At 39.2% G+C, this 26,921-nt stretch overlaps 1 protein-coding gene across 1 annotated transcript in view; it reads right to left on the minus strand.

Moving 5' to 3' along the window:
- Positions 1-11,159: 11,159 nt before the first annotated feature.
- The window catches only part of KLHL13 (kelch like family member 13), a 42,617-nt gene continuing 26,855 nt past the window's right edge, over positions 11,160-26,921 (minus strand). Inside the window, exons 4-6 of the mRNA XM_023734479.1 lie at positions 22,188-22,983; positions 15,240-15,353; positions 11,160-12,752 (exon numbers count right to left, since the gene is read on the minus strand). Coding sequence (XP_023590247.1) covers positions 12,265-12,752; positions 15,240-15,353; positions 22,188-22,983 — 1,398 coding nt within the window. The 3' untranslated portion in view covers positions 11,160-12,264. The remainder of the gene's footprint in view (positions 12,753-15,239; positions 15,354-22,187; positions 22,984-26,921) is intronic.

The raw sequence follows: 26,921 nt of genomic DNA on the forward strand, positions 1-26,921 counted from the left end.
TCTGTTCTAGGATCCAATCTAGAATCCCATATTATAATGGTGTGTCTTCCTAGTCTCCTCCAGTCTACGACAATTCCTCAGTTTTTCTTGGTCTTTTATCACCTTGACACTTTTGATGAATATTGATCGGTTATTTTGTCAAATGTCCCTCAGTACTTTAATTTCAGATCATTTTAGAAGTCCAAATCCCCTGGTTCAATAAAGTGGAGCCCTCATTTTGCATCTTGGTCATGTTCGTTTTACCACCTACCTCTACTTAAGTAGAACCTGATGACCATTTTCACTGATGACCATTCCCTAGATGAATGATATCAAATTTATCATCCCTCACTCGATGAAATGAGATTTGCTATTCTTCAGGTGTCTCTGGAGAATCACCTTGCAATGCATCATGAGTAATGAGAAACATTGTCAGGACAAAGGATGTGAAGCTTATTAATATGTTAATCATGTGTCTATGTTGTTATCCTGCCTGGTTTAATTATGACAGAGTACTGTGGTGAAGGTGAACAACCGGGCACAGTGCTGCAGCCAAACACCGTAAAGAGCTGATGTGTGCAAGTTACATGAGAAGCTCCGAAAGTGCAAACCACAGGAGGCCCAGGCAATATTAACTCGAACCAGTCATATACCAAAGCACCAGAACCTTCCAAGTGCTGTATGATGCTCTGCATGATGGACAGCAATAAAAACTCTGTACCCCACCCATCCTTTGATACATAATGTTCCCATCATAACATAGAGGATGCATGCCTATGGAATCAGCTGGAAAGAGGCCTGCCTGGGCCAGTGACCTTGGGCAGGTCCCTTAAGGTCTCTGAATTTGAGCTCCCTCACCTGCAGGGATGAATTACTCAATAAGCAAGGTACGCACAGACTTACTTGTGCTTACTTACGAATCTGTAGTGCACAATTTCACCTGTTTTTGACATCAAAGATGTCATGAAACCCATGTGAAACTGTGCACTACAGATTCGTAAGTAAACACAATTAAGCCCGTGCTTACTTTGCTTACTGGTTACTCTGCCCCTGCTCCCTGTAATATTGGGATAACAGAGCCAGCTACACTTACCTTACAGGTCTGTTGGCAATGGGAGGGTGGGGGTGGGGGAAGAGAGGACAAATGAGAGATCACAAAGCAAAAAGCACAGGATACCACAAAGAGCCGCCATGGCAGAGTTACATAAGGGATGATGTGACAGCATTATCTGTGGCACCAAAATGCTGCTCTTCTGACAAAGCCCCCACCAGCACCACCCTAAAGTTGACATTTTGATGATCTTGCCAGCAGTTAGTTCTTGCCCCTATCACAGCGCTACTTGCCCTTCCTTCCCTGGCTCCACAGCTCTTTTCACTGATCTCCATGAGAACACCTGATTCAGGGTCTGACTTCCCCTTGACGCTGGAAGATTCTCAGGAGCGACAGGCAAAGCTGCTATTGGGACATACAGTGATCAATAAATGTTGGTTGAATGAATTAATGAATGATGAATTGATGAATAAACTGTTACCTCATTTGCTCCTCCCAGTAACCCTGAAAAAACAAACACAACACGTATTATTTGCATTCTAATGAAGGAAATGAGAGTTGGAGTTTAAAAGACTTGCCTGAGGTCACACTACTTAAGTGATTTCCACAGTGCTAGGGACAGGAAAAAATACAGGGAATGATGTGAATTAAATACCAAATTTGTTCCAAGACATGCTAAACCAGGAGTAGCAAACTCAAATGTCTTTAAAGGTCTGGCAGATCATCTAAATATGTAAATGTGCTCAGACAAGGGATGTAATACAATACAAGTGGTAGGGACAGTGGCAAATTTGAGGGTGTGCATGGTACAGGACAGACAAAACATGCATTCGGGTAAGATTCAGTCTGAGGGACCCATAATTCATTATGCCCCCCTTTGGCACCTTCACACCCAGGATCTCACTGTATCCTTATAACAACCTGAGAGGTTTGTATTATTATATCCTTTTTGCAAATGACTCCTTGGGTGGTACAAACGGTTAAGGCACTCTGCTGCTAAGCACTCTGTCATGGTTTGAATTATGTCCCCCCAAAAAAATGTGTGTATCAATTTGGCCAGGCCAGGATTCCCAGAATTGTGTGGTTGGCCTCCATTTTGTGATTGTAATTTTATGTTAAAGGGGATTAGGGTGGGATTGTAACACCACCCTTACCCAGATCACATCCCTGATCCAATGTAAAGGGAGTTTCCCTAGGGTGTGGCCTGCACCACCTTTTACCTTACAAGAGATAAAAGGAAAGGGAAGCAAGCAGAGAATGGGGGACCTCATACCATCAAGAAAGCAGTGCCAGGAGAAGAGCACGTCCTCTGGACCTGAGGTTCCTGTGCAGAGAAGCTCCCAGACCAAGGGAAGATTGATGACACGGACCTTCCTCCAGAGTCGACGGACAAAGCATTGCCCTAGTGCTGACGCCCCGAATTTGGACTTGCAGCCTACGGGACTGTGAGAGAATAAACTTCTCTTTGTTAAAGCCATCCACTTTCAAGTATTTCTGTTACAGCGGCACTAGATGACTGAGGCAGCACCTAACAACAAAGTGTGAAGGCTGCACTTTCTACCATGGACACACCAGGAAACATTAGTAGGGGCAGATGAGATATCACTGTTTCCTTCCTCTATACAGAATCAGGGGATCACACACATTCTACCTGGGAAGCTGAGCAAACACATTTTGGCTCCAGTGTATGGTTCACAGTGGTGTAGTGTGTAGTGGCAGAGTAAAAGGAAATAAACCACACGAGGAGGCTGAATTCATGCAGACCCAGCACCAGAGGGCAAGAATTCAAGCAAAGGAGGGAGATCTTTAAAAGGAGAAATGCAGATCCTTGGCCTGGTGGGAGCAGAGCCTGCGGTCCTAGACAGCCTGTCCAGAGAAGGGTCAGCCTGTCCCCCCAGTGCCTTTGTGGATTTCATTCACATCCAGCCTCACTTTCTCCCCTATACAGGCCTTGGGCAGATAGGGTCTCCTAGGACCATGTGATTATTCTGTTCCCTCTTACGGACCTTGGAGCTTCTTTCTTCTGAGAACCATCCTCTTCTATACACTTCAGTCCACATACCATTACTACTACACACACTACTGTCTCCCATCTGTTCCCCCACTAGACTGTCTCTGCCAGGTTCATGGGACAAGCAAGCCTCTTTTGTCAAAGATGTGGGGCTCCCAGATGCCTGAGGGACACATCCCCAGCAGCGCTACTCTCGTCTGCTCTTCTTGCAGGAACTGGTCCTCCTCACTAATTTACACCTGTACCACTCTGCCAAACTCTTGGAAATGTTTGACCCAGTGGTCAGGGGCCATTCTTATTCCACATTGTTCTCCAAACAGGATGGGGCTTTCTTAGAGACATGTGTAGAAATCCTGCTGCCTTCCAAATAACACCTCCCTCCTCCTGCCGAGACATTCATCTCAAGTCTGGTCATAGGAAAGGTCTGATCTACTCATGCTCAATGAGGAACTACTGTGGGAAATCTTCCCAATTGCGGGGAGAAAAGCAACAGCAGGCACACGATTTGAAAGACTCAGAGATGTTTCAGGTCTTTCCTTGGTTCACAGACACACCTGGGGGCCTTAACTTTGATCATTAACACGTGTGGCACCTGCTGGAGACAGCCCTGATATGGGTCTTCCCAGGTGAATAGCACCCAAAGTGTTCCCTTGAGACCCTGGGATTTAGCTCCGTCTGGCCATGCTCCAAAAATGAGGAGGCTGTCCAGAGGAGGGCCAGTCAGCTGGACCCAAGGCTGTAGTGCACTGTCATTTAAAGATTACAGCACAGGCAGACATTGGTCAAGGATTCCCCACCCTGGGTGACCACAAGACTTCATGTGGTGCTAGAGAAAAGGAAAATTAACCAAATAAAAAAAACCTAGTAAATTAAGTTAAAAACATGCTTTGAGGTATACCACATGCTACCCCCCTAGTCATTTATAGTGGTGGTAGGCTTAGTTTCCTAGGAAACTAGTTTCCTTTGTGGCTGTCATTTGGTTTTAAGGGCTGCTACTAGGAAGGCGAAGCCAATTAACAGAAGGAGGTTGTTGTAGGTCTAGGAGACACATAAGTGGAAAGAAAATTAGGCACACATTTAACTAGAAGGATAAATAGGATGTTGGCTCAAGAAAGAAGTCAGCAAAGAAACTCATTTCTAAGGAAAAGATGACCTGCAGAGGACCTCTTGGGAAGGCAAGTTCCCTGTCTGGAGGGCCCGTGGGCTAAACACCAAGGTCAGGAGAGCAGCAGACCCATTAAAAAAAAAATTAAGTACACCACAACCAAGTGGGATTTATCCCAGAAATAAAAGAGTAGTTCAACATAAAAAAATCAATCTTTATATCACATCAATAAAGAAAGGGGAAAAAAACATGTGATCATCTCAATTGATGCAGAAAAGGCATTTGACAAAATCCAACATCTTTTCACGATAGGGTCGCTATGAGTCGAAATCAACTCGACGGCAGTGGGTTCATGGTAAAAACACTCAACAAACTAGGAATAGAAGAAAACTTCTTTAACATGAAAAAGGGCCTTTATGAAAAACCCACAGCTAACATCGTATTCAATGATGAAAGACTAAAAGCTTTCCCCTTAAGGGCAGGAATGATATAAGGATACCCACTTTCACCACTGCCCCTCAACACTGCAAGTCCCTGAGTGGCGCAAACAGTTACAGTCTCAGCTATTAACCAAAAGATTGGTGGTTCGAATCCACCCGGAAGTGCCTCAGAAGAAAGGCCTGGCGATCTACTTCTGAAAGATCACAATCATTGAAAACCTATGGAGCGCAGCTCTACTCTGCAATACATGGGATCACCATGAGTCAGAATTGACTTGATGGCAACCGGTAGTGGTGGTGATTCAACATTGTACTGAAAGTTCTATCCAGAGGAACGTAAGTATAACAAAGAAAAGGCATCCTAATTGGAAATGAAGAAGTAAAACTATCTTTATTTGCAGATGACATAATTCTAAATATAGAAAATGCCAAAGAATCCACAAGAAAGCTACTAGAGCTAATAAATAAATTGAGCAGAGTTGCAGGGTACAAGATCAAGATGCAAAAATCAGTTGTGTTTCTATATACCAGCAATGAACAATTCAAAGAGGAAATTAAGAAAACAATTCCATTTACAATAACATCTAAAAGAATAAAGTACCTAGGGAATAAATTTAACCAGGAGGTGAAAGACTTGTACACCAAAAACCATAAACATTACTGAAAGAAAGTAGACTTAAATAAATGGAAGGACATTCCGTGTTCGTGAATTGGAAGACTTAATATTGTCAATATGTTAATACTATCTGCAGCAATCTATAGATTCAGCACAATCCCTATCAAAACTTCTATAGCCTTCTTTGCAGAAGTGGAAAAGCCAATCCTCAAATTCATATGGAATCGCAAAGGGTCCTGAATTGCCAAAACAATCTTGAAAAAGAAGAACAAAATAGAAGGACTCATACTTCCTGATTTCAAAACATACTATAAATCTACAGTAATTAAAACAGTGTGGTAACTGGTATAAGGATAGACATATAGACCAATGGAATAGAATTGAAAGTCCAGAAATAAACCTGTACATCAATGGTCAATTGATTTTCAACAAAGGTGCCAAGACAATTGAATGGGGAAAGAATAGTCTCTTCAGCAAGTGGTGCTGGGACATCTGAATTTCCACAGGAAAAAGAATGACGTTAGACTCCTATCTCATACCATATACTAAAATTAACTAAAAATGGATCAAAGACCTCAATATAATAAGAGCAAGCTATAAAACTCTTAGAAGAAAACATAGGAATAATGCTTCAGGACCTAGTTATCCCAAACATTTTATTCCGAACCCCAAAAAGGAGGAGATTTATGACCTATGGACATGCATCCGGAAGTCTTCCAAAGGCATGCACACCTTCCTTGCAACTCTCTCAATTCCTGTAGCAGGATAGAATCTGATCATCTCACTTACATGAGGGTTTCAATGACTGATTGGATTTAATGTGGGAAAACTTCTAGTGCAAGGACATACAGGAGGCACCAAATATGAGAAGGTCACAGATGTCCCAGCCTTTATCGGCTCCTGCAGCCACCAAGACACTTCTCCTGAGTGCTCTGATCACCAGTCACTCTAATTCGTCCATGGACACAGCTCTAGGGCTGAGGGTTTTCTCTCTGATGGTGGCCACAGCTTCCTTTTTGGCACCATACCTCTGCTGCTGCTTTCCTGCCATAGAGCAGGAAGATAAATATTCTAGGCTAGGGCATCCCAAATGTGTTTGGTTGCCCCACTGCCACATTCTCCGCTATTCCAGATGGAGCTGCGGCAACTTCACCACCTACATTTGTTGTGCTTAATTAACAGCTTGGGGGCTTCCTTTTTAAATAGAGGCTAAAACAAACACTTTGAGATCCTAGCTCAGATTCTGCCAGATTTTGTCATTTTACATTTGCTTCTCAACCGGGGCTGGATGCTGTAAAGTGAAGCCAAATGTGCAAGAAGTTGCAACAGTGTGAATTCTCCCTCCCCGACAGCTTCCCAAGCTCTTGGCCTTTGTGCCGTCCTTCTGAATATCAGCAGGCCTGGGTGCACATGCAGGACTCCCTTAAGGAGGTGAAAGGTTGCTGATGGGAAGGTCCTTCCTGACCCTTGAGTAGGGATCCATTCTCCGGAAAGATTTTGCCGGTTCTTAAGAAATATCTGGCCCCTTGATTGGCAAACACACACATTTTTCTTTGTACATAAGTGGGGTTACTGTGTAGTGTGACCTCCCTACTGTTGGAGACATCAATTTGAGGGACTGCCTTGCTCAAAATAATTTCTCCATTCCCTGGAAAACATCACTTCACAGGGATTGAGTCCCTGGCACTTGTATCAGTGCTCAGAGTTCCTTTGGCAGGGCCCTTCCTTATTGAACCAAAGGTAAACATCTGATCTAAACCAGCCCAATTACTGGAAGTATTAGGGGGAGCATGGGTGGTTCAGTGGTGGAATTCTCACCTCCCATGTGGGAGACAGGTTTGATTCCCCGCACTGTTTTGGCAGCTAACAACAACAAGGAGCTGTTAACAGCTGATGGGGAGTGAAGGGCATTTTCACTCTGATGGGGAAAGCTGGAAGTTGTGAGTTTGAGGAGTTCTCAGTCATAGTCACTGCCATGCCGAGGAAGCTGGTCTACAGAAGGAGGCAATAAATTTTACCCTCAGAGAAAAGCAGAGTCATAGAGAGTAGTCAGTGTTTGAGTTCCTCCAGTTTTCCTTGAATCCCAGCTGCAGTGCTGGTCTTCCAACGGTTGTGTGAGATGCCCCATTACCAGTCAATTTTTTTTTTTCTTCTTAGCCTAAGCTGGTTGGAGTTTGGTTTCTAGAGTTTGCAACCAGGCCCTTTTTCTCATTCCATATTTATTAATGTCCATTAGAACTTCTTTTCTTTTGGGGAAATGCTGTAACTAAGAGATTTGTGTAAGGAATCAAAAAGCCCAGTACCATGACTGTACAATTTATGGTACTATTGGGGTTATGTGTTTGCTTCTAACGTGCTTATCATACAAATTCCCGCAAGGCCAGAAAGGAACCTATGCATGGTTGTGGTCCTTGGGTTTTAATCACACAGGGAAGAGGTAGGCTTTCATATAAGACAGGAGAACTGAGAAATTGGACCTTAGGTGATGTCTGTTTCTGGGCCTTGCTCTTTATTGTCAGCACTTCAGGTAATCCAGAAGGCTTGAGTGTGCCCCTGGGTAATGGTGGAAAGATAGCCTTGTTACATGGAGTTGGTCAGGGACCAGTGAACACTGGCTTTCAACCATTTTGTATCATGTCCCAGGTTAAGACATATTTTATATTGCAACTGAGCAATATAAATATAAAACTAAAAGAAAAATTCACCAAATAATACTTAAAATGATGATGTATAGTACACTCTGGTAGTTTTTGTTCCATTTCTGTAAAAAATATTGTTCGTGATCCACTAAAACTGATTTTTATCGTTGTTGTTCGTTGCCATGGTGTCAATTTCAACTCATGGTGACCTCATGTGCAGAGTAGAACTGCTCCATAGGGTTTTCAAGGCAGTGACCCTTCAGAAGCAGATCACCAGGCCTGTTCTGAGGCACCTCTGGGTGGGTTTGAACTGCCAACCTTCTGGCTAGTTGAGCGTTTGGTCTCAGGACTCATTTATACTCTCAAGAATTTTTGAGGACACCAAAGAGGTTTTGTTTATGTGGGTTACATCTATTGATATTTACTGCATTAGAAATGAAAAACGGGAATTTTCAAAAACACGAGAATATACAAACTCATATTCCACGAGCTGGCTGAGCAATGACATCCTGTATCATTTAGCCTCTGGAAAATTATACTGTATGCTTGTGAGAGCGTGACAGTGAAAAGGCAAATGAAGTCTTAAGATTATTATGAAAATGGTTCTGATCCTGTGAACCCCTTGAAAGGGTTTCAGGAATCCCTGGATGCCTGAACTACACTTTGAGAGCCTATGCACTAACGAACTGTGGCCCACAGTTTGCAAAACACTAACCTAGAAAAAGCGCAAGCTGATTATGGACAAACTGAAGCAAGTCAATCCAATTAGCTAAATTTCGTTCTCTGAATGTGTTTTCCTCTTGTTATTTCTGAGTGAGGAAGGTATTACAGTTGATGCCCCAACAATCATTTCACGCCAGATAATTAGTCTAAGCCAATCCTCACATGGCATTCCCCTGGCAACTGGTCCAGGGCTAGTCATATGTCCTAAATTGGCTCTATCAGATGGAAGAGAAGGACGTACATTGCATGGTTGGAGGAGAGGTTTTCTCTCCCCTCGGATATGAACTAGGAATGCTACTGAAGCTATACTGCAAACAGCGAGGAGACAGAAGAAACCTGGGTGCTCGATGACACTGAGCCACTAATATACTATGCCTGGAGACTCTGGAACATCTGAGAGGTCTTTGCTCCGGGTTGCTAACTGAAATGTTGGTAGTTCAAGTCCCAGAGGCACCTGGAAAGAAAGGCCTGGCAATCTACTTCCAAAAGTTGAGAAAAATACTTTATATAGTATACACAAAAGTATACCAATTTTAAAATTATAATTGTGTAAAAACAATATACTCATATATGTTTAGCAACAGTTTCTTGATATGGGGGGGGAGGAGATGATGGGTGCCATTTTTCTCTTCCTACCTTCTTGTATTTTCCAATTTTTTAAAATATTTTTTACTTTTATAATTAGTAGAAATACTGCATTATTTGATCAATTTGAGATAAAATCCCCTTAATCCTTGAGAGCTTGCCTCACATTTACTTTCCTTCCTGCCTATCAAAAGAGCTATCTGATGTACAAAGGACTGAGCATGAGATTTAGTGACTTGAAAACGAAACACAAAAAGAAAGGCACAGGAGCCAAGAATGAAACTAGAGGCAGAGTTGACTTTCCATACAAGAAAGTCAGCTTACTGTTCTTGGGGGTGGGGGTGGGGGATACAAGGGCCCTTGGAAAAAAAAAGAGGTCAAATGGTCAAACTAATTAAATAAAACTCTACTTAATTACCCTGTGGAGTACTCTATCATGGGTTGATATGAGGAAAATATTTTAGAAACTCCCAAAGAAACACTATACATATTTAAATTTAAAAAAGTCTCTAAGGTAATTTAAAGAGGAAAGAGTTTCAGGTCATAATTTCACTTTTTAGGGCAAAAACTGATTATCAGATAATTTTTTTAAACACACAGAATTAGGCAAAGTAGATTTCTTTTTCATGCCTCCTACCTAAGCAACCTTGACCATGAAGGAATATTATGAACCTTTTGAGATATTACTGAATCAAAGCAAAAGATATTCTCTAATTCCTTTTTAAAATAGACCAAGAACCCAAGAAGGGAAAGAAATGATTGTAAAGCCAGCCAATGACTGGCAGATATTTTTTATAAAGAAAACAGCTAATTCACTGCAACAGAAACTGTGTAACAATTTCCCAGCTGTTAGAATTGTTTAATAATAGCACCTGCAGCAATGTGTGACATCAATTGCTATTCTAAATAACATATGGCATAGATGCAGAAAAGGTAAGTTGTCAAACAGAACTGTGTATGTTTTGTGTTATGCCCCATGGCAAACTGCTAGCTGATCACCAACCCTGTTTCCTCTTGTTTTTGGGAACACAGCTATATATTTTCAGTTGTCTTTGTATTTATTTGTAGTTACGGACTAACTTCTAGCCAATAGAATGTGGGTAGAAGGGATGGATACCTCTTCCAAGCCTGACCCCTACAGCTCTCAAGCCTGTAATCCTCCATCTTCTTCTGCTGAGGGAATGGAGAGGACTCCAAGGACCTAGAGGTGGGAGAAGCCACAAAATGGTAAGAACCTTTGCTTCTGGGAGGAGAGCTGCCCTACCAAGAACAACCACGGTGGACTGTTGTGTAATCATTACTCTATCCTGTACGCGCCCCCATTTTTAGGCAGGTGTTATCTATGTGCAAATGACTATATCCACTCTGCCTATAAGCAGAGAACAGAAACACCTGGACCAGGTGTTTAACTCAAGACAGAGGTAGTGACATCTGGACTGCTAATTGCCCACTTGTGAAGAAAGACGGTAACACTCTAGTCATTTTCGAACAGCCCCAAAATTTTTGGCGAGGTTTAATCTGGTTATTTGAAGATAAAGTAGGATATATAATGCATATGGCCCTAACATGATTCTCATATAATCCTTTACCAAAAACATTTTTCCCTTAGGATCCTAGGTCAAGAACAAGTCTGAGGCCATTTTACCCAATCCCTTCTCATTAGGCAAAATGGATTTTCTAGAAGATCAGGAAAATTGACCTCAGAAACTAAACTGCTCTTATAGTTTAGACATGTCTGGCAATTCTTCCATGGGGATGAAGAAGAGTCAGTCAGTATTTTCCACAAACTAGCCCCTCATAGACAACCAGCAGTGAGTTCTGATCAATGAGGTTAGACCTAGTCAAACTTTTCTTCCTTGAATGAAAGTCAGAAATATCCATTCATCCAAGCTGGTCAGTGATCTAAGTTTTGATCACTTGAATACTACCATAACAAGAAAAAAGAGAGATAGAGAGATATTTAATTAAAGGAAGTCGAATCAGATAATAATGCAATGCCTTAGACCAAAATGACATTAAATGATTTTTATTTACCAAAAAAAGATAAAACATGGAAGTTGAACTCACTGAGCAAAAGCAGCTCTCCAGGTGAAGCTGCTGCACTTTGTGCTAAATAACCTCATGAACTGAGGGTATACAGAATACATATAATATGTAAGTTACCTCAACAGCAAAGGAGAAGGAGTAGAATACAGTTTTTGAAGGTAAAATTTGGTCACTTGACAAATTGAGTTGCTCAAAATTTCTAGCCCTTATCCACCTAAATTCAGTATGGTTGTACCATTATATGTTCATACTGAATTCCCATTTTAATGGAAGCTGCTTTTTGGAAGAAATTTTTTTTAAAAACTTCACATTTATTTGAAGTGTCATTCAATTTAAAAAATTGTGTATTTCATTATTTGATATCTGTATGTGTGTGTGTATGAATTTATACACAGTTTAAAAGCCCCAAACCCTTGCCTATAGGTAGAGAGGTCATGCTGGGTTTTTTAATTAATATTGGTGAATTTTATTTATTATTTCTCCTGTGTGTTTAAGAAACTTTATATGTTCTCAATGCACCCACACAGTCAGGCGGGTTGACAGATACGTCAAAAATACTTTATGAAAAGAGGGAGGTAGCTCATGCGAGGTGGCAACCTTTCGTGTATTGTTTCCTATTGGAGCAGGCTGCCTCCCTTTGACATCTTACAGTCAAAGATGAAAGGAAAACTTTTTACTTTGAAGCCTAGTGAGCACAGTTGTACATTTACTATAATTCACCTCCGACTTGACTTATTGGGCTTTCTAACGTAAGATGACAAATATCTTACACTCAGTACACAGCATCAAAAAAAGTACTGAATGAACATTTTATAGACAACACTTTGGGTTTTTTTTTCATATGTTAAACATCAGCTTCTATGAGATACAATCCAGAATGTGTGTGTTACCACTTTATAAACATTCTAAGCCAAACAAACAGCACAAATAACATCATCTTTTTTCCCGATATCTGTATCAATTACTGGAGGCTAATCCTAACATATACTACTAAAGGGGGGAAAAAAAGAAGAGAATCCGTGACACATTGCAAAGATAGGACTATAGCATCTTAGTTTCGGGGATAATCTTAAGGTGCAGAAAGAGGGGACTCTCTAGAAGGTGAAGGTGTGGTTTCTTCAGGTGGAAAAACTGTGAGTGTGCAAGCTCGGATGCCACCAAGGGACTCTGGGAGATCAAATACCTTATGCCATTCATCTTTATCTGGATCATATTTCTGCACAATCTCTACCATACAACGATTATTCCAAGAATACCCACCAACCACATAGATCTTATTTTCAAAGACAGCGACCCCAACATCACTCTGCCCTCTTAACATGGCAGCAATTGGGGTCCACTGGTCAAGGATAGGGGAATAGTATTCACAGCTTAAGACGTCATCATAATCACTTGTTCCTCTGAAGTGATTGCCACCAATGACATAGAGCCTTTCTCCCACTGTACACATGCAATGTAGGCCTCGGACGGTGGTCATTGGTGCCTTTTGGATCCATTTGTCAGTATCAGGGTCAAAGCACATAAGCTCCTTTTGGAAAGTGTCATGAGTAATTCCTCCTAAAGAATGAAAAGAATAGGCATGAAATCAACAGTAAAAAACGCAAAACTAAGTAAAAGGCTCTCTGCCATAGAAAAATAACTTTTAGCCACATATTATAGCTTATCAATAGATATGGCAAGTTTGGCAAAAGTGATAAGTTAACACTTGAGAGATTAGGTTACAAAAACTGTGGTGTCCTTTCTTGCCTTCTCAACTGCACCTTGTGAGGGAAACCATGTTGTGAGCTGCCCTGTGGAGAGTCCATGTGTCAAAGAACTGAGGGAAGTCTTCAGCCAACAGCCAGCAAGAAACTGAGGCGCTCAGTTCAATATTCATGAGAAAATGAATTCTGTCAACAATCCCAGGAGTGAGATTAGAAGCATATCCTCTTTCAGTCAAGTCTTCAGATGAGACTGCAGCCCTGCCTAACACCTAGATTGCAGCGTTGTGAGAGACTTGAGGCAGAGACACCCAGCTAAACTGCACTTAGATTCTGGAGCCACAGAAATTGTGAGATAATAAATTTGTGTTATTTTAAGCCAAAATAAAAAGTTTTCTCGTAATTATCTGTCTTCTATAAGTACTTTCTCTGGATTAAAAATAAATAAATGATTTCTTCTTTTAAAGAATTAAAACCAGCTTATATTATTACTTCCACTTTCTCAAATGGAGATCCATGGAATTTACTGAACGAAAATATATTTTGGCCACTTTCAGAGTTTGGCCTACAGTAAATCTCCACTAAAATGAACCATTTACTCCTAGCTTTTGAGTGGGCAGCCTCTGGATGCTGAGCCCTGGGGTAGGCCACTTCTAGGTATCCATTTCCTTACCTGACAAATAAGAGTTTCTACTCTAGTTATCTCTTTAGGAGTGTGATTATGAAATGAGATACATAAAGATGCTTTGAAAACGTTAAAAATGCTGTGCAAATGGACAAGCTAAAAAATTATCCATAATTGTTTGTTTTTGGTGGGGAGGGTGAGGGCAGGTAATGGCATCTGCCACCAGAATGTTCATTTGAAAAGCTCAAGAAGTAGAATGCTAAGTATATATGGAATTTTATATGTGCTGTAGTGCATTGCTGATCTATCGAGTCCATATTACCTACAAAGTATATTCCTGGATCACATATAACTCTGTCGCTATAATGAAAGTATCAGACTGTTCTGCAGACAAGGGAAAGACTAAGCTAATTTTCAGTTGTATCATTTAAAGTTCTACTGTCCTGTGGCCAGATGGCAATCATTATGTTTTCTTTGGCCTTTTAATATTATTTCTATACTTTACAAAATTCCCAGAAAGCAAAACAATGTTGTATTGTTTGAAAATTTGCTATGGTTCCTATCCTACTCTTGATAGGGAAAGTCATTTTGGCAATATATATTAGTTATGCCAAAGCACTACTAGAACAATTTGGGTGTGATTTTTTTCCCCCAGAGGATATGGAGCTATCATTAAAATGGTATAGCAGCTACAAATATAAAGTAGGTAGATGTAATAAATCATTGATTAGTGGAGCATATGATCTCCTGGATGGTTCTTTCAATATAAGCTGTCTTGGATATGCTCATGAATTTGACACCAGAACCTGCCAATCACACATTATAGGCTTTTCCCAGATCCTTCTTGATTACAGATTTCATAAGGCAGTGTTCAGACCCCAAAAATCATCTTAACACCTTTGTTCTCTAGTAATGTAACTGCTGGCTTGGCACTGGCAGGCCTTTAAAAGGAGCGAAAGCTGTGAAAGGTAAACTGATTCAGAGCCAAAAGGTAAGAATCTGCCTAATAAGGTAAATTTTTAATGCCAGAGGTGATCATTATATTAAAATAAAACTCCTTTATAAATTCTACCCAAGGATGATTTGAGAATGAAAGTTGTTACCGGGACACAGTGAGTAAATTGTAGCCATTTCAGAATTTTTAAAATAGAAATATATATCTGCAATGTAGCCAAAATACAGGTAATCAGAACAGAATTGTTTACTCAATGATATCATAGTAGAACCTCCATTAAAATGCTAAGAAAATGGAAAACATTTATATCATGAGTTGCACTAAAATGAGAGAATGAATATTATTATGTACATCAAAAGCATGTTTGTATGCACAGTAGAACTTATGTTATATAATAATATAATTCCTCAGAGTTTAGCTAAACTTTGAACAAAATGGATTAATTGTTGCTGTAATGAATGTGAATGGTGATTAATACAGAGTACGGAGAGGGGAAAACAATTTGGAAAATCTGAACACCTTCCAATTACTTCTAAATTATACATTTACAGCAGGATTGGTTTGCTGCTAGTCTTATGAACTAGTAGAATGTCAAAGGCATTCATATGCAAATGTACATACAAAAATGCCTTCTAAGCTGAACATAAATTAAATTTGGATTATCTACTTTTCTGGATTATTACTATTACAACTACATGGAAAGATGACCATATAATTAAAAGCTTATGTATCATATTAATTGTATCCACATGATAACTTTTTACCTGAAATATACATTACTCCTCCATACACAGTTCCAGCATGTCCATAGTGCGGCTCACTCATTTTGGCAACATAGGTCCATTCATTCGTTCTTGGATTATAGCATTCCACTGTAGCTATTATTTAAAAAAAAGAAAAATATATTTTTAATCTCAAATTTAGCAATTAACTATTTTTCCTTTTAGGTGAAACAATAATAATATCCAAATAACTGAAATATATCTATCACATGTATCAGAAAATATTTAAGGATGATCTTATAGCAATTGTTGAGACTACATTAATAATATGAGCCATTAATACACATTACGTTAGACTAGAAACAATATAATAAACACGTTTCCATCACTGAAGAAATCTCTGGGATTTATTTTCTTCTAATATCTGTTTAAATCTTTATAATTTGAAATTGTGTTTATTTTTTGCTCTGAAAATGTGGGAAGGATGGAAAAAAATCACAAGGAAGGGAAAAAAGTCAACTCTAGACTCCCCCTGTTGACACACCATATAGGAACAAACAATATATATGAAGAAAAATTTTAAATTGACTAAAGAATGGAAGTATGCACACTACTTGGTTTATGTTCTGAAGAGACATAAGGCCATTGCCTCATTTCATATTCAGACTACAAAATGGACACTGATAATAATTTTCCACATTTATACATTAAAGTCAATAATTTGTATACACCCTCTACCACTGTAGCCAGTAGTGCTCTTAAACTGAAGATGATTAGCAGCAAAATATGAAATTATTGGGGAAGTGACCTCAACTTACTTAAATATCTTTCAATTAATCTGTTATAACCGCAATAAAAGAAAAAATGACAGTTTAGACAGATGGAAAATGCAATCCTTTTTTAAAGGTAGGAAAGAAATAGAGTTGTGAGGAGGTCTCTGATCAAAAGTACAAAATCTAGATTGACTTGAAAAGTACACGCTATTTATTGCAGACACTGCCAGTTGCTAACCCAATTTCTCACCTCCCCGAACCCTGCTTCCTTCTTATTAACAGAACCACAGGGAAGCAATGTGCCAAGCTCAAAACAAGATTCAAATTAGCAGGCTCCCTTGCAGTTGAGGTAAACATACAATACATTTTTAGCCAATGACATGTAAGTAAAAGTCTATTGAGTGGGGCTATTTGAACAAGCCACTGGAAAAAGGTTTTGGCTACTTGCAGCCAAATGCAATACTAACTGATGAGTTACCCTTTGAACAAGACGTCCTATTTAAAAAAAAATAACATGACCACAGGTAAAACAAGAGAGAAGGAAGGGGGGGTAATTTTCTGCTCTAGTCAATAATTTCATTTCTTCATCAAATTCACTATGCAAAATACTTGTTTCTCCTCAAACCACGTCCATATTATACCACTTCTCATATCGCTCTACTGATTTCCTTTTGTACTTACTTTAGTTTTAATATCAATCTTATTTCAAAGGCTCTTACTATTCTCATTTTGATCTATTGTTAGCTTTGTTCATTGCTTCAGGCTCAGACCCTTGCCAACTTTGTTTCTTCGCACTCTCTAACCAAGTAGCAGGATCCTACAAAACCTTTTCCAAAAATAAAGGCTGTTTCCACAATTAATGACAAGCTGAAACTGCCACATGCCCCAATACTATTTTTAACTATTTCCAGTGACTGGATGTCTTCTTTAATATTTATTTCCATTTGCCTTTAGCATAACTTTCACACAATTGACTGGCAAATCTGACTGAATGTATATTATTATCTCTCTTTCCACTTATAAAGGACCTAGCATATTGGTGACTCGGTGGTTAAGAGCTCAGCTGCTAACCAAAAGGTCGGCAATTCGAATCCACCAGCCGCCCCTTGGAAACCCTATGGGGCAGTGCTACCCTGTCCTATAGGGTTGCTATGAGTCAGAATCGACTCAGTGGCAACGGGCAAGCATATTGACTGGTGCTTGGCATCAGGAAAGTAATTAATGGGAAGATTTTATCTAATAAAATAAAGTAGTCTAATCACACATCCTATCAAAAAAGGGGGTGGGGTTTAAAAAGGCTTCTAGAGATCATCTTTTTCATCACTTTGATGCCAATGACAGTTTTCACTATAGTTCTATGCTTTTCTTAATGCAGGACTTGAACTTTAAAATTTCTAGAGTGTAACAGTCCTTCCTTATGTCTAATTCAACCTGTTCTGATGCAATTTCAATTAATTTACTCTTATGTTTTATATAGTGGAGCTAGAAGTTGAATAGCTAATCACGCCTCATGATTAACAATATTTTTTCTTATGTAGAAAGATAATACTGTTCCTCCGTCAATGAGTTAATTGCATTTTTTTCATAATAGGGTTTCTAAGAATCCATCTATACTCTCTCATCCAAAGCCCCTCAGTGCAAGAGGGCTATCAACCACCAATAACCATAATAACTATATAACAGTCATCCCTACACTTCTCTTCTTCCAACTAAATAATCCATCTCCCTTAGCTTTTCCAATCCCTTAATCTTTATTGTCAACATTTAGACTTTCTCTATGTAGAATTTCTATTATTAGTAGTAAAATCAATAGTATTTAGTTTTAGAATTGAACGTATCTAATTTAAAAAAATACATACACAAGCTCTTATTTCTATTTTCCATATTTACAAGACAGTCAAATATAGGTAAGTACCAACAACTTTTTGGGGAGACGGGGCAAGGTTTGATACAAGGCAAGGAGTTCAAGCCACTGCGGAGCCACAAAGCAGTGGCTCCATCATAGTCTATGAGCTGTGGAAATGAGATGACTGGGAAAAAATAGATCAGGGGTCAGCAAACTGCAGCCCGTGGGCCAAAACCAGACCACTACCTGTTTCTGTATGGCCTACAAGCTAAGAAGTAAGAATGATTTTTACATTTTTAAAGAGTTGAAAAAGATGAAAAGAAGAATAATATTTTGTGACATAAAAATTATATGAAATTCAAATTTCAGTGTCCATAAATAAAGCTTTATTAGAACACAACCACACCCATTTGTTTATGAATTGTTTCTGGCTGCGTTTGCACTACAATGGCAGATTTGAGTAGTTGTGACAGAAATATATGGCCTGCAAAGCTGAAAATATTTACTTTCTGGCCCTTTACAGAAAACGTTCACCAACACCTAATCTAGAAAATCATCTTCAGTAGTCTGGTGGCCTGCTGTTTAAAACAGAGAAGCTCTCTGATTTAAGAGTTACACTCAGGTTGGTTATTTCATGTATCTCACCAGAGGTTCTTATTTTCTCAGGTGATTCTATTGGAGTCCAGAATCAGCTCCAAAGGAAAATGTGGAACTTTCTTGGTCTTTGAGGTTAGGAAAGAGACTAGGCATGAATAAAACCATTTGGAACAATGATGGTTCCCATAGGGAGGAGATGGACTAGAGGATCCTAGAGTGCCAAGTGGTGATGTACTGCTTAATCAAGAAAGCCCCAAATCTGTTCAGGGATACTGAGGCATTTGATAATTTTCAGTAATTTTATTGTACATTTATTTGAAAAAATACCTAACACATTTTCTATAAGTTATTCCATTATTTGAAAGCTTGACTTACTAACTGAAGTGAAAGATATCTGAGCTGTCATATTCCTCTTCAAATATAGAAAACCTCAATGGAAGATCGATGTCTTATATGACATAATTTTGAAAGATGCCAGAAATAACTGACTCCTTTTTCACTTAAGTGACAGCTACTCTAAGGCTCCCCTAGTTTCCCATTGTAACAGGTGTCAAAGGAAAGTAGTGTTTCCAAGGAACTATATCTCCAGCAAAAAGCCAGGCTCACACACACACCTAGTCTCTTTTTGATGTACTCTGGACTAAGTTTTTCCTTAGATCCATACACTCTATTAAAGGATTTTAAAAGGCCAAACACATTAATATGTCGTGAAAATGCTGCCACTGTTTTCTTCTTGTAATTATAGATGGTGGTGGTTGTTGTTAGGTGCTGTCGAGTAGATGCTTATTGTGTGTACAAAGAACGAATGATGTGCAAGTACTAGTGAACTTATTAAATTGTTTAATGAGTCTCCCATCAATTCTCTTTTCCTGTCACCCACTGCTACCCTTTCTCTATTTACTCAGGCATAAGAATATGTTAACGTAATCAGTTGAGATGGGAATATTAATAATGTATTACAACAGACGTTAGTTTCAGAAAAAAAGGAGGCCCCCTCAAAACACTACATATAGAGAAAGTGGGATGTTTGCGGAGTAGAAGAGTAAAAAAAATAGCCTCTGGCTGGAACATTCAGAATTACAAGCAAGAGTTTATTTTGAACCAGAATTTGATGTCCTACAAAAACAGTGGGCCCAAGAAAACTGGAAAAGGCAACTAACACAAATACTTTTCTTATTCATACAAAGAGAAACATTATAAATGGATACAGTTCAGAAGAACTCATTGATATTGTTCTTTTGTGGGGTAGACAGGGCAAATAGCCATCTTTAGGTTCTGTTACATTAACAATAGTTGATGAAAGAATGTAACAAGATAGGGTAGTCTACTTGTTGCTCCCACTTGGGTATAACATAGAAGGAGGTAGGGGTGGATCAGAAAAATGAAGCCTCTTGCTCCTTGGTTTTATGTTATGACTTTTTTGGCCTACAGGGTCTCCTTGAATTGGGACTCTCGATTTGGGTATACTTAATAAGTCAGTCACATGTTTTTTGTTTTTTTTTAAAAACTTCCAATATATTTTAACTTAAAATACTTAGTAGAGAATGTAGTTGCTGGGTGTGCTTAGTTTAAGGGAAGCAATAATTTTGTAGTTACTTGTAGATTTATAAGTGATAAGTTCAAAGGAAAAGAAATATCAAATAATTAGCCTTTAAATGGAATTAGAGTTGTTTCTTGGTATGGAGTATTTTTGTCTATATTATAATCATACATGCATTTGTGAAAAATACAGTTTATGAATTAACATTAAGCAGACCTATGTTTGCCATCTAGGGGAGATTATTTTTAAATCATTATTCCTAGGTTAAGCTTTGGGGGATTTTTTTTTAAGCCTAAATATAATCAAATGGTTAATATCAAGTTAGGAATAGCTCACTTAAAGTCTGATTCTCTTGTATCATTTCACTTTCAAAATAAAACACAGAAGCCTGTTTTTAATAAGAGATGGAGGGGGTGGTTTCTGAAGGTCATGAGCAAGGAAGCCTATGTGCAGAATACCTGCCCAGTAGGGCAGTTTACTTCTTGTTCTCACTTGGGTATAACATAGGAGGTGGAGATGGGTCACAAAAATGAAGCCTCCAGCTTCTTGGTTTTATGTAATGACTCTGCTTACCCTGAAGATTCTAAACTCCCAGAAAAATAAGTGTCTCTAATTAAAAATTAGGAATAAGATATTGAAAAGTTAGTAGCTGCATATTAACAGGGGTGATAAAAGCAAGCAAGCAAGCACTGGCTTTGAAAAATGAAGCTATTTCCTTTGAGAAAAGGAATTACAAAATGACCACTGACTGCAGGAGTGATGACCTAGAATTATAACAGAACTCTTAAGGATTATTTTATACAAGCGGTTTTTCTAATAAATGACCTCCAAGTCACTACTTGCATCTTCCGGATACTTCCAGACACCATAAATTTAAAATAGTATAATAATATGAAAATACTATGTGAGGGTTGACTAAGGAAACCTGAAATGATAATTACACACGACAAGTACTCATACCCCAAATGTTTTTAAAAGTCTGATTATTAAAATATATTGGGAAACCTATATAGTTAATGATTAAGCCACTTAGTCCAACTATCTGGACAGTCTTGTCTTATATAAAACCCCACTGTGACAAAGGAACAAAAATTGTGGGTAGGAAAGATCAGTACCATTAATATCATGTCACTAATAAGAAAGGGCTTTATCAACTGGAATGGGTAAGAGTTGAAATGGGTGTTTTTCCCCCAGTGAATAGCTTGGTCTCTAATCCATTAAACTATCTTTTATTTCTTAGAATATTGGGGCGGGGGGAAAGATTCGAAGACTTACTCTGAACTTATCCAGAGCAAATGTCAATATTTTAAACTTCTCCAGCATTACAGAGATTAGAATACTGGTTGACTACCAGGATCCTATTGATAACAGAGGATAGAAGAAGAGAGGCAAAAAAAAAAAAAAAAAAAAAAAAAAGGCCAAACAACGGTGGTAATGATAGATATATAAGTCACAACAGGAGATGTGGTCTCTCCGGCTTCCTTTTTGGAAAGGTATCTTACTCCAATTTTATCTAAAATAACAAAACTATACCTTGTAGTTAGTGTTAATTTATATAACCAAACTATCGCTATGTTAAACTGTACTTAGGAAGACAAAAGGTGACCATCAAATCAAGCTAACCAAATCAGTTTACAGCAAAGAAAACTGGTATTTCATCAAGAGAGAATGATTTGTAAGCTTGATAGGCACAAACCATAATATTTGTAGTAAATAAACTTCGGATAATATTGAACTTTGTACATTTAATCTACAAAGGAAAATTTCTTATTATGTGGCTTCTGATAGGTAACAGATTGGGTAAAAGAAGAAACAATAGTCTGTCCTCTATAATGGAGGATTTTAACCTGTTTAGTAAACTACCATATGGGGCTTTTAAAAATAGAAAATGAGGAAATATGTTAACTTCTGCCCAAGATTCTATTAGAATTTAAATTAGCTGAATATGCTTTTTCAGTTGTACCTTCAAGATGAAAAACATATATACTGCACAAATAAAATATTCTACAACATATCGATTTATTTATAAGATATAATTTGAACCTTACCAACAATATATGCCCAGATAAGGCATACAGATGGTCTATGATATTTTCTAAGAAAAACTGTTTAAAAAATGAAATCCTAGCTACATTTTTACCTTTAATTTTACCGAACTGCTTGTTTTATGACTTGGCAAGAATTTCTGTGTAAAGAAATTCATTCCTATGCTTAAAACATAGGCACACACTTACGGAGTTCACCAGCTGCATTTCGCCCACCAACTGCATACAGATATCCTTTGAGGGCACTTAGGTGGAAGAAGGTGCGCTTTTCATTTAAAGATGCAACTTGCATCCATTTATTATATCGAGGATCAAATCTGAAGACTGTATCAACTGCTGTTTTTCCTTTTGTGTCGTAATTACTCTGTCCACCAACGACATAGAGAAAATTTCCAATGACAGCAATGCCATGCTGGTACCTTGGGGCATCCATAGGGGCTAATGATTTCCACTCGTGGGTCTTTTCATCATACATGCGCAATTCTTTGCTGACAACCAGCTGCTGCCTCAGCACTCCTCCTAGCGTAACCAAATGAGTGGTGTCAGACCGAATGGCAGTCCTGTCTGACTGCATCACTGGCTGCATATATGGCATCATTTGGTAATTGCTGGCTTCCAAAAGCAGATTCACACAAGTATTGTCAGTTCTCATGAAGTCCACGGTTTGCACATAATTAATGAGTTCCTGTGGTGTCATCAGTGGGAATCGTATGTTCTTCATTAATTTTGCAGCAAAGTCCATTCGAGGCTCTTCCAGCCGTAGCCAGCGACAGGTAGCCTTAAAGAGCTCAAGTTCAGTACAATGCTTAAGGCTGTTACTGGACAGCACAAAGGCAAGACGCTCGAAAGGGAGTTTCAAGAACTCCCCGGTGCTCAGCAATGCAGGAAAATTCTTCAGGACAAAATTATTAACGTATTTATCCACTTCTGTCAGATTGTAGGTGTTGGCAATCCGCCCAACTTCGACACAATTGTCTAAAGTGACCTATGAAGCCAATAAAAAAAAAAAAAACACACTTTCGTGACACTCTGGCCAGATGGAAAATTTGGAAAAACAGAGGGTTATTCAATTATACCAGGAGGACTGGTGCCGCAGTGATTAAGGGCTCTGCTGCTAACCAAAAGATCAGCAGTTTGAACCCACCAGCCTCTCCACAGGAGAAAGATGTGTCAGTCTGCTCCCATAAAGATTTACAGCCTTGGAAACCCTATGGGGCAGTCCTACCATCTCCTATAGGGTGACTGTAAGTTTTTTAATTCAATTACGGTTCATCTCAATCCACTTTCCAGTCATCATTCTTAACAATGCCTCAGCTAGCAGATCCACAACTAGAAAAGCTCTAGTACTTCATCCCTAAATTTTCCTTTTATGTAAACAGGCATCACTCATACCATCACTCATTTTGATTCCTTCAAAAGTTATTGCTTATTGAGGCAGGGCCAAGATAGAAGAGTAGTCAGACGCTTCCTGTGGTCCCTCTTACAACAAAGACCCCCCAAAAATAAGTGGATCATTATATATGACAATCTAGGAGCCCTGAACATCCAAGTCTAAGTTGAGGAATTGGACTGACGGTAGTGGGAGGGAGAGATGGTTCAGAAGCAGCGAGGAGTTGCCAGACCTGACCTGGCCGGCACAGGCACGCTGCAGGCTGGATCAGCTAGTGCTCAAGGGGTGAGGCAAGCAGTGGTGCTCGGGATGCGTTTTCCACTTCGGGAGAGAGCAAGGGGCAGAGAGTCTGCTCAAGCCTCCAGAACCAGAGAGAAACGGCACTGGATCAGGAAAGATAAGTACAAGCATCTAACCTACCGCGTGGATCAAAAATTTTAGAAACCCCTTTGGGAAGTACCTGTCTCCCATTTACCTGCCCCCTCCCCACTCTGCTCTGGGTCCCAGTCCAGCTTCAGCAATTGCCGAGTCCCCTGGGCTGGAAGTAGGACCTGTCATATGCCTTGAGCCATTCTACCGGCCTTGGAGAGTGAACAAATTAACAAACAGGCAAAAATAATCCGCAGGCTCCCTTAAGCCAGGAACTCAGGGCATGCACAGCCCCTTTGCCTAGGCACAGGCATAAGGGGTCTACAGACTCTGAGTGCCTTTCACCCCTGCATAGACCTGTGTGGGCCCATTTCAACAGCGTAGACCCTTATAAGCACAGTACAACAGGGTATATACCTGAAGCCTATTTTCATCTCTATCAGCTATAAGGGGGAGTGGCAGATTTGTGACATTTGATACCGCCTGCCCATTAAGCAGAGTCCTCACCTACCCACATCAGGGGCCTGAAGATTGGTGGCTCCACCCACTCCACTGGGTGCCCAAAGTCCAGCTGCAAAACCCACCCACTTATGCGCTCTAGGGAACAGGGACACGCCTTCCACCCAGACACTCAGGGGCAGCCATCAGCCCCCTGCCTTGCTCAGCACGTGACCCCCTACTGCAGCCAGATACCTATGCCTACTCCAATCACCCCTGCCCATCTAGGACTGTAGGTGAGAGCCTACACCACACACTCGGTGATCGACGACTTGGACACATGAGCTGAATCCACACAAGTAAACCAACTCCTGGGCTCACATACCTAGTAACAGCTCTAGCCACATGGAGACAGGACATGAGAGCTTCAAAGACGCCAATAATCAAAAGTTATTGCTTATTTTAAAAAAAGTTATATGCTTATAATGAAAATAATAGAACAATTATTACCAGGGTGGAGTTATTTTCCAGTTTAGCTATCTGAATATATAAGCAAGGGAATCACTTTTTGAGGCTTGGAATGGGTGTAGCCACTTCAAATTACTCAAGCAGTTTAGTTAGTTTTTGCTACCTATAAGGATGGTTTGTATCTTCTGGGCAATGTAACTTTCCTTAGCCATTCTCTTACTCTCAGCATATTCTAGCTCTGCCTGGCATCAAAAGGAACCCAAGACAGTGTCCCTAGCACAGAGTAAAATATACCAACTAGGCAAAGGAGAGACTCTGTGGAGAGCCCCTTCTTCAACAAAACATATTTTCAATACTCTAATAACTGATTGGTCAAAAGTGAAAATAGGAATATAACCTCAGTAAATATAACACAAGGAATAAATCACAAAAACAAGCCTGCCATACAAATGTCAGTATGTGTGTGTGTGTGTGTAGACACACAGACACGTCATAGGCAAAGGGCTCAAATGTATTTTTGTCACATAAACTTCCATCAATGCAACTGTATTGCCAACAGATTGGCAGATGGTTAAAAGAAAAATGGCTAATCCTTCTATGATCCTTCTATTTTAAAGATGAACTGAGACTAAAAACATGAGTCCTCTGTGTAAAATAACAGCCCGGTTGGGATATAATACCACAGAAAGCTCTAAGGTTAATAAGCATACACATACACAGCTAGTTTCATAGATTTATTATTCAGTAAGAATTTGAACTCTTTTAAGCAGCTGATTTGCTTTACAAAAATCAGCAAAATATCTTTTTTAGTTGTTTATTATACTTAAGAGGTATACATAAAAAAACCTAAAATGTAACTGTAACACAAAAGAACTATGAAAACAAATTAACAAACTGTGGGTTTCTAGAAATGCTCAGCTTAACACTATATCAATACCTTAGATTTCTAATGAGGTTAATAAGAAGTACATTTTAACCCAATTTTAGGAGTGGTAGGTTGGTATTTCAGAAAATTTTAAGTTGTGTAATTGGAGTGACAGTTGATACCTAATTGCCTACATTACCCTGAGTGTAAGGGATTCCTGTCTGAGATAATGGATCCACTTTCCAAGCAAGTAGAAAATAGCCATTCCCCAAAGCAAGGGTATTTGTACTTTTGAACACATTTATTGGTGTGGATAACCAAAAGTTGATGACAACACAAATATAATTCCCAAGTGGACATATTTTCATCATTACCAATATAATTACTAATAACAACAACAAGAAAGGGTACTTTTAAATAGACAAAACGATACTACCAGTTGTTAGTCATGAAACTGAAATCTAAATTTATAGCATGTGAAATAAACCAAGATTACAGATTAGAACAAATCTTTATACTTTAGGAATGGAATCAAGGTATTTAGTTCCTTCCTCTCTTTCCTCTTCAACTTCATCCAGTAAGAAAAATAATTACTAAAATAACAGGATAATAAAACATACCTTTTGTTTAACCAAACCAAAAACCCACTGCCATCAAGTCAATGTCAACTTATAGTGATCCCATAGGGTTTCCAAGGCTGTAAATCTCTACAGAAGCAGACTGCCACATCTTTCTCCTACAGAGCCGCTGGTGGTTTCAAACCACCGACCTTTTGGTTAGCAGTCAATTGCTTTAACCACTGCACCACTAGGGCTCCTTCCTGTTGTTTAAAGGCACTTGTAATATCTGAAATACCTTTTACATACCGGTACATTCATACACACAGACTCACAGGATAGGAAAAGACCTTGACAGACCACCTAGTCAAAACAGATAGCTGCCTACTCTTGTCTTAAAAATCACCAAAGACTGATATTTCATAACCTTCTGAATAGTCATCTTCTAGAGAGAAGGAGGACTAAGTATTTTCTATAGCTTCTGTACCACAGCTACTGCTCTGTGGGTATATGTTGTTGTTGTTAAGTGCCGTTGAGTCGATTCTGACTCATAGCAGCCCTATAGGACAGAGTAGAACTGCCCCAAAGGGTTTCTAAGGAGCGGCTGGTGGATTTGAACTGCCGACCTTTTGGTTAACAGCCGAGCTCTTAACCACTATGCCACCGGGGATCCTGTGGGTATACAGCAAAGGTTAAATGCTACGAATAACAGCAATAGAAAAATCAAAGATGTGGTGATAAATACAACTAAAAATAGAATAGCTATCAAATTAATATAGCAAATTACTAGAAGCTTATTAATTTTAAAACAAGACTCAGATAAGAAAAAATATGTA

The sequence above is a fragment of the Trichechus manatus genome, unplaced genomic scaffold (assembly GCF_000243295.1).
Source record: "Trichechus manatus latirostris isolate Lorelei unplaced genomic scaffold, TriManLat1.0 scaffold00068, whole genome shotgun sequence".
NCBI lineage: Eukaryota > Metazoa > Chordata > Mammalia > Sirenia > Trichechidae > Trichechus > Trichechus manatus.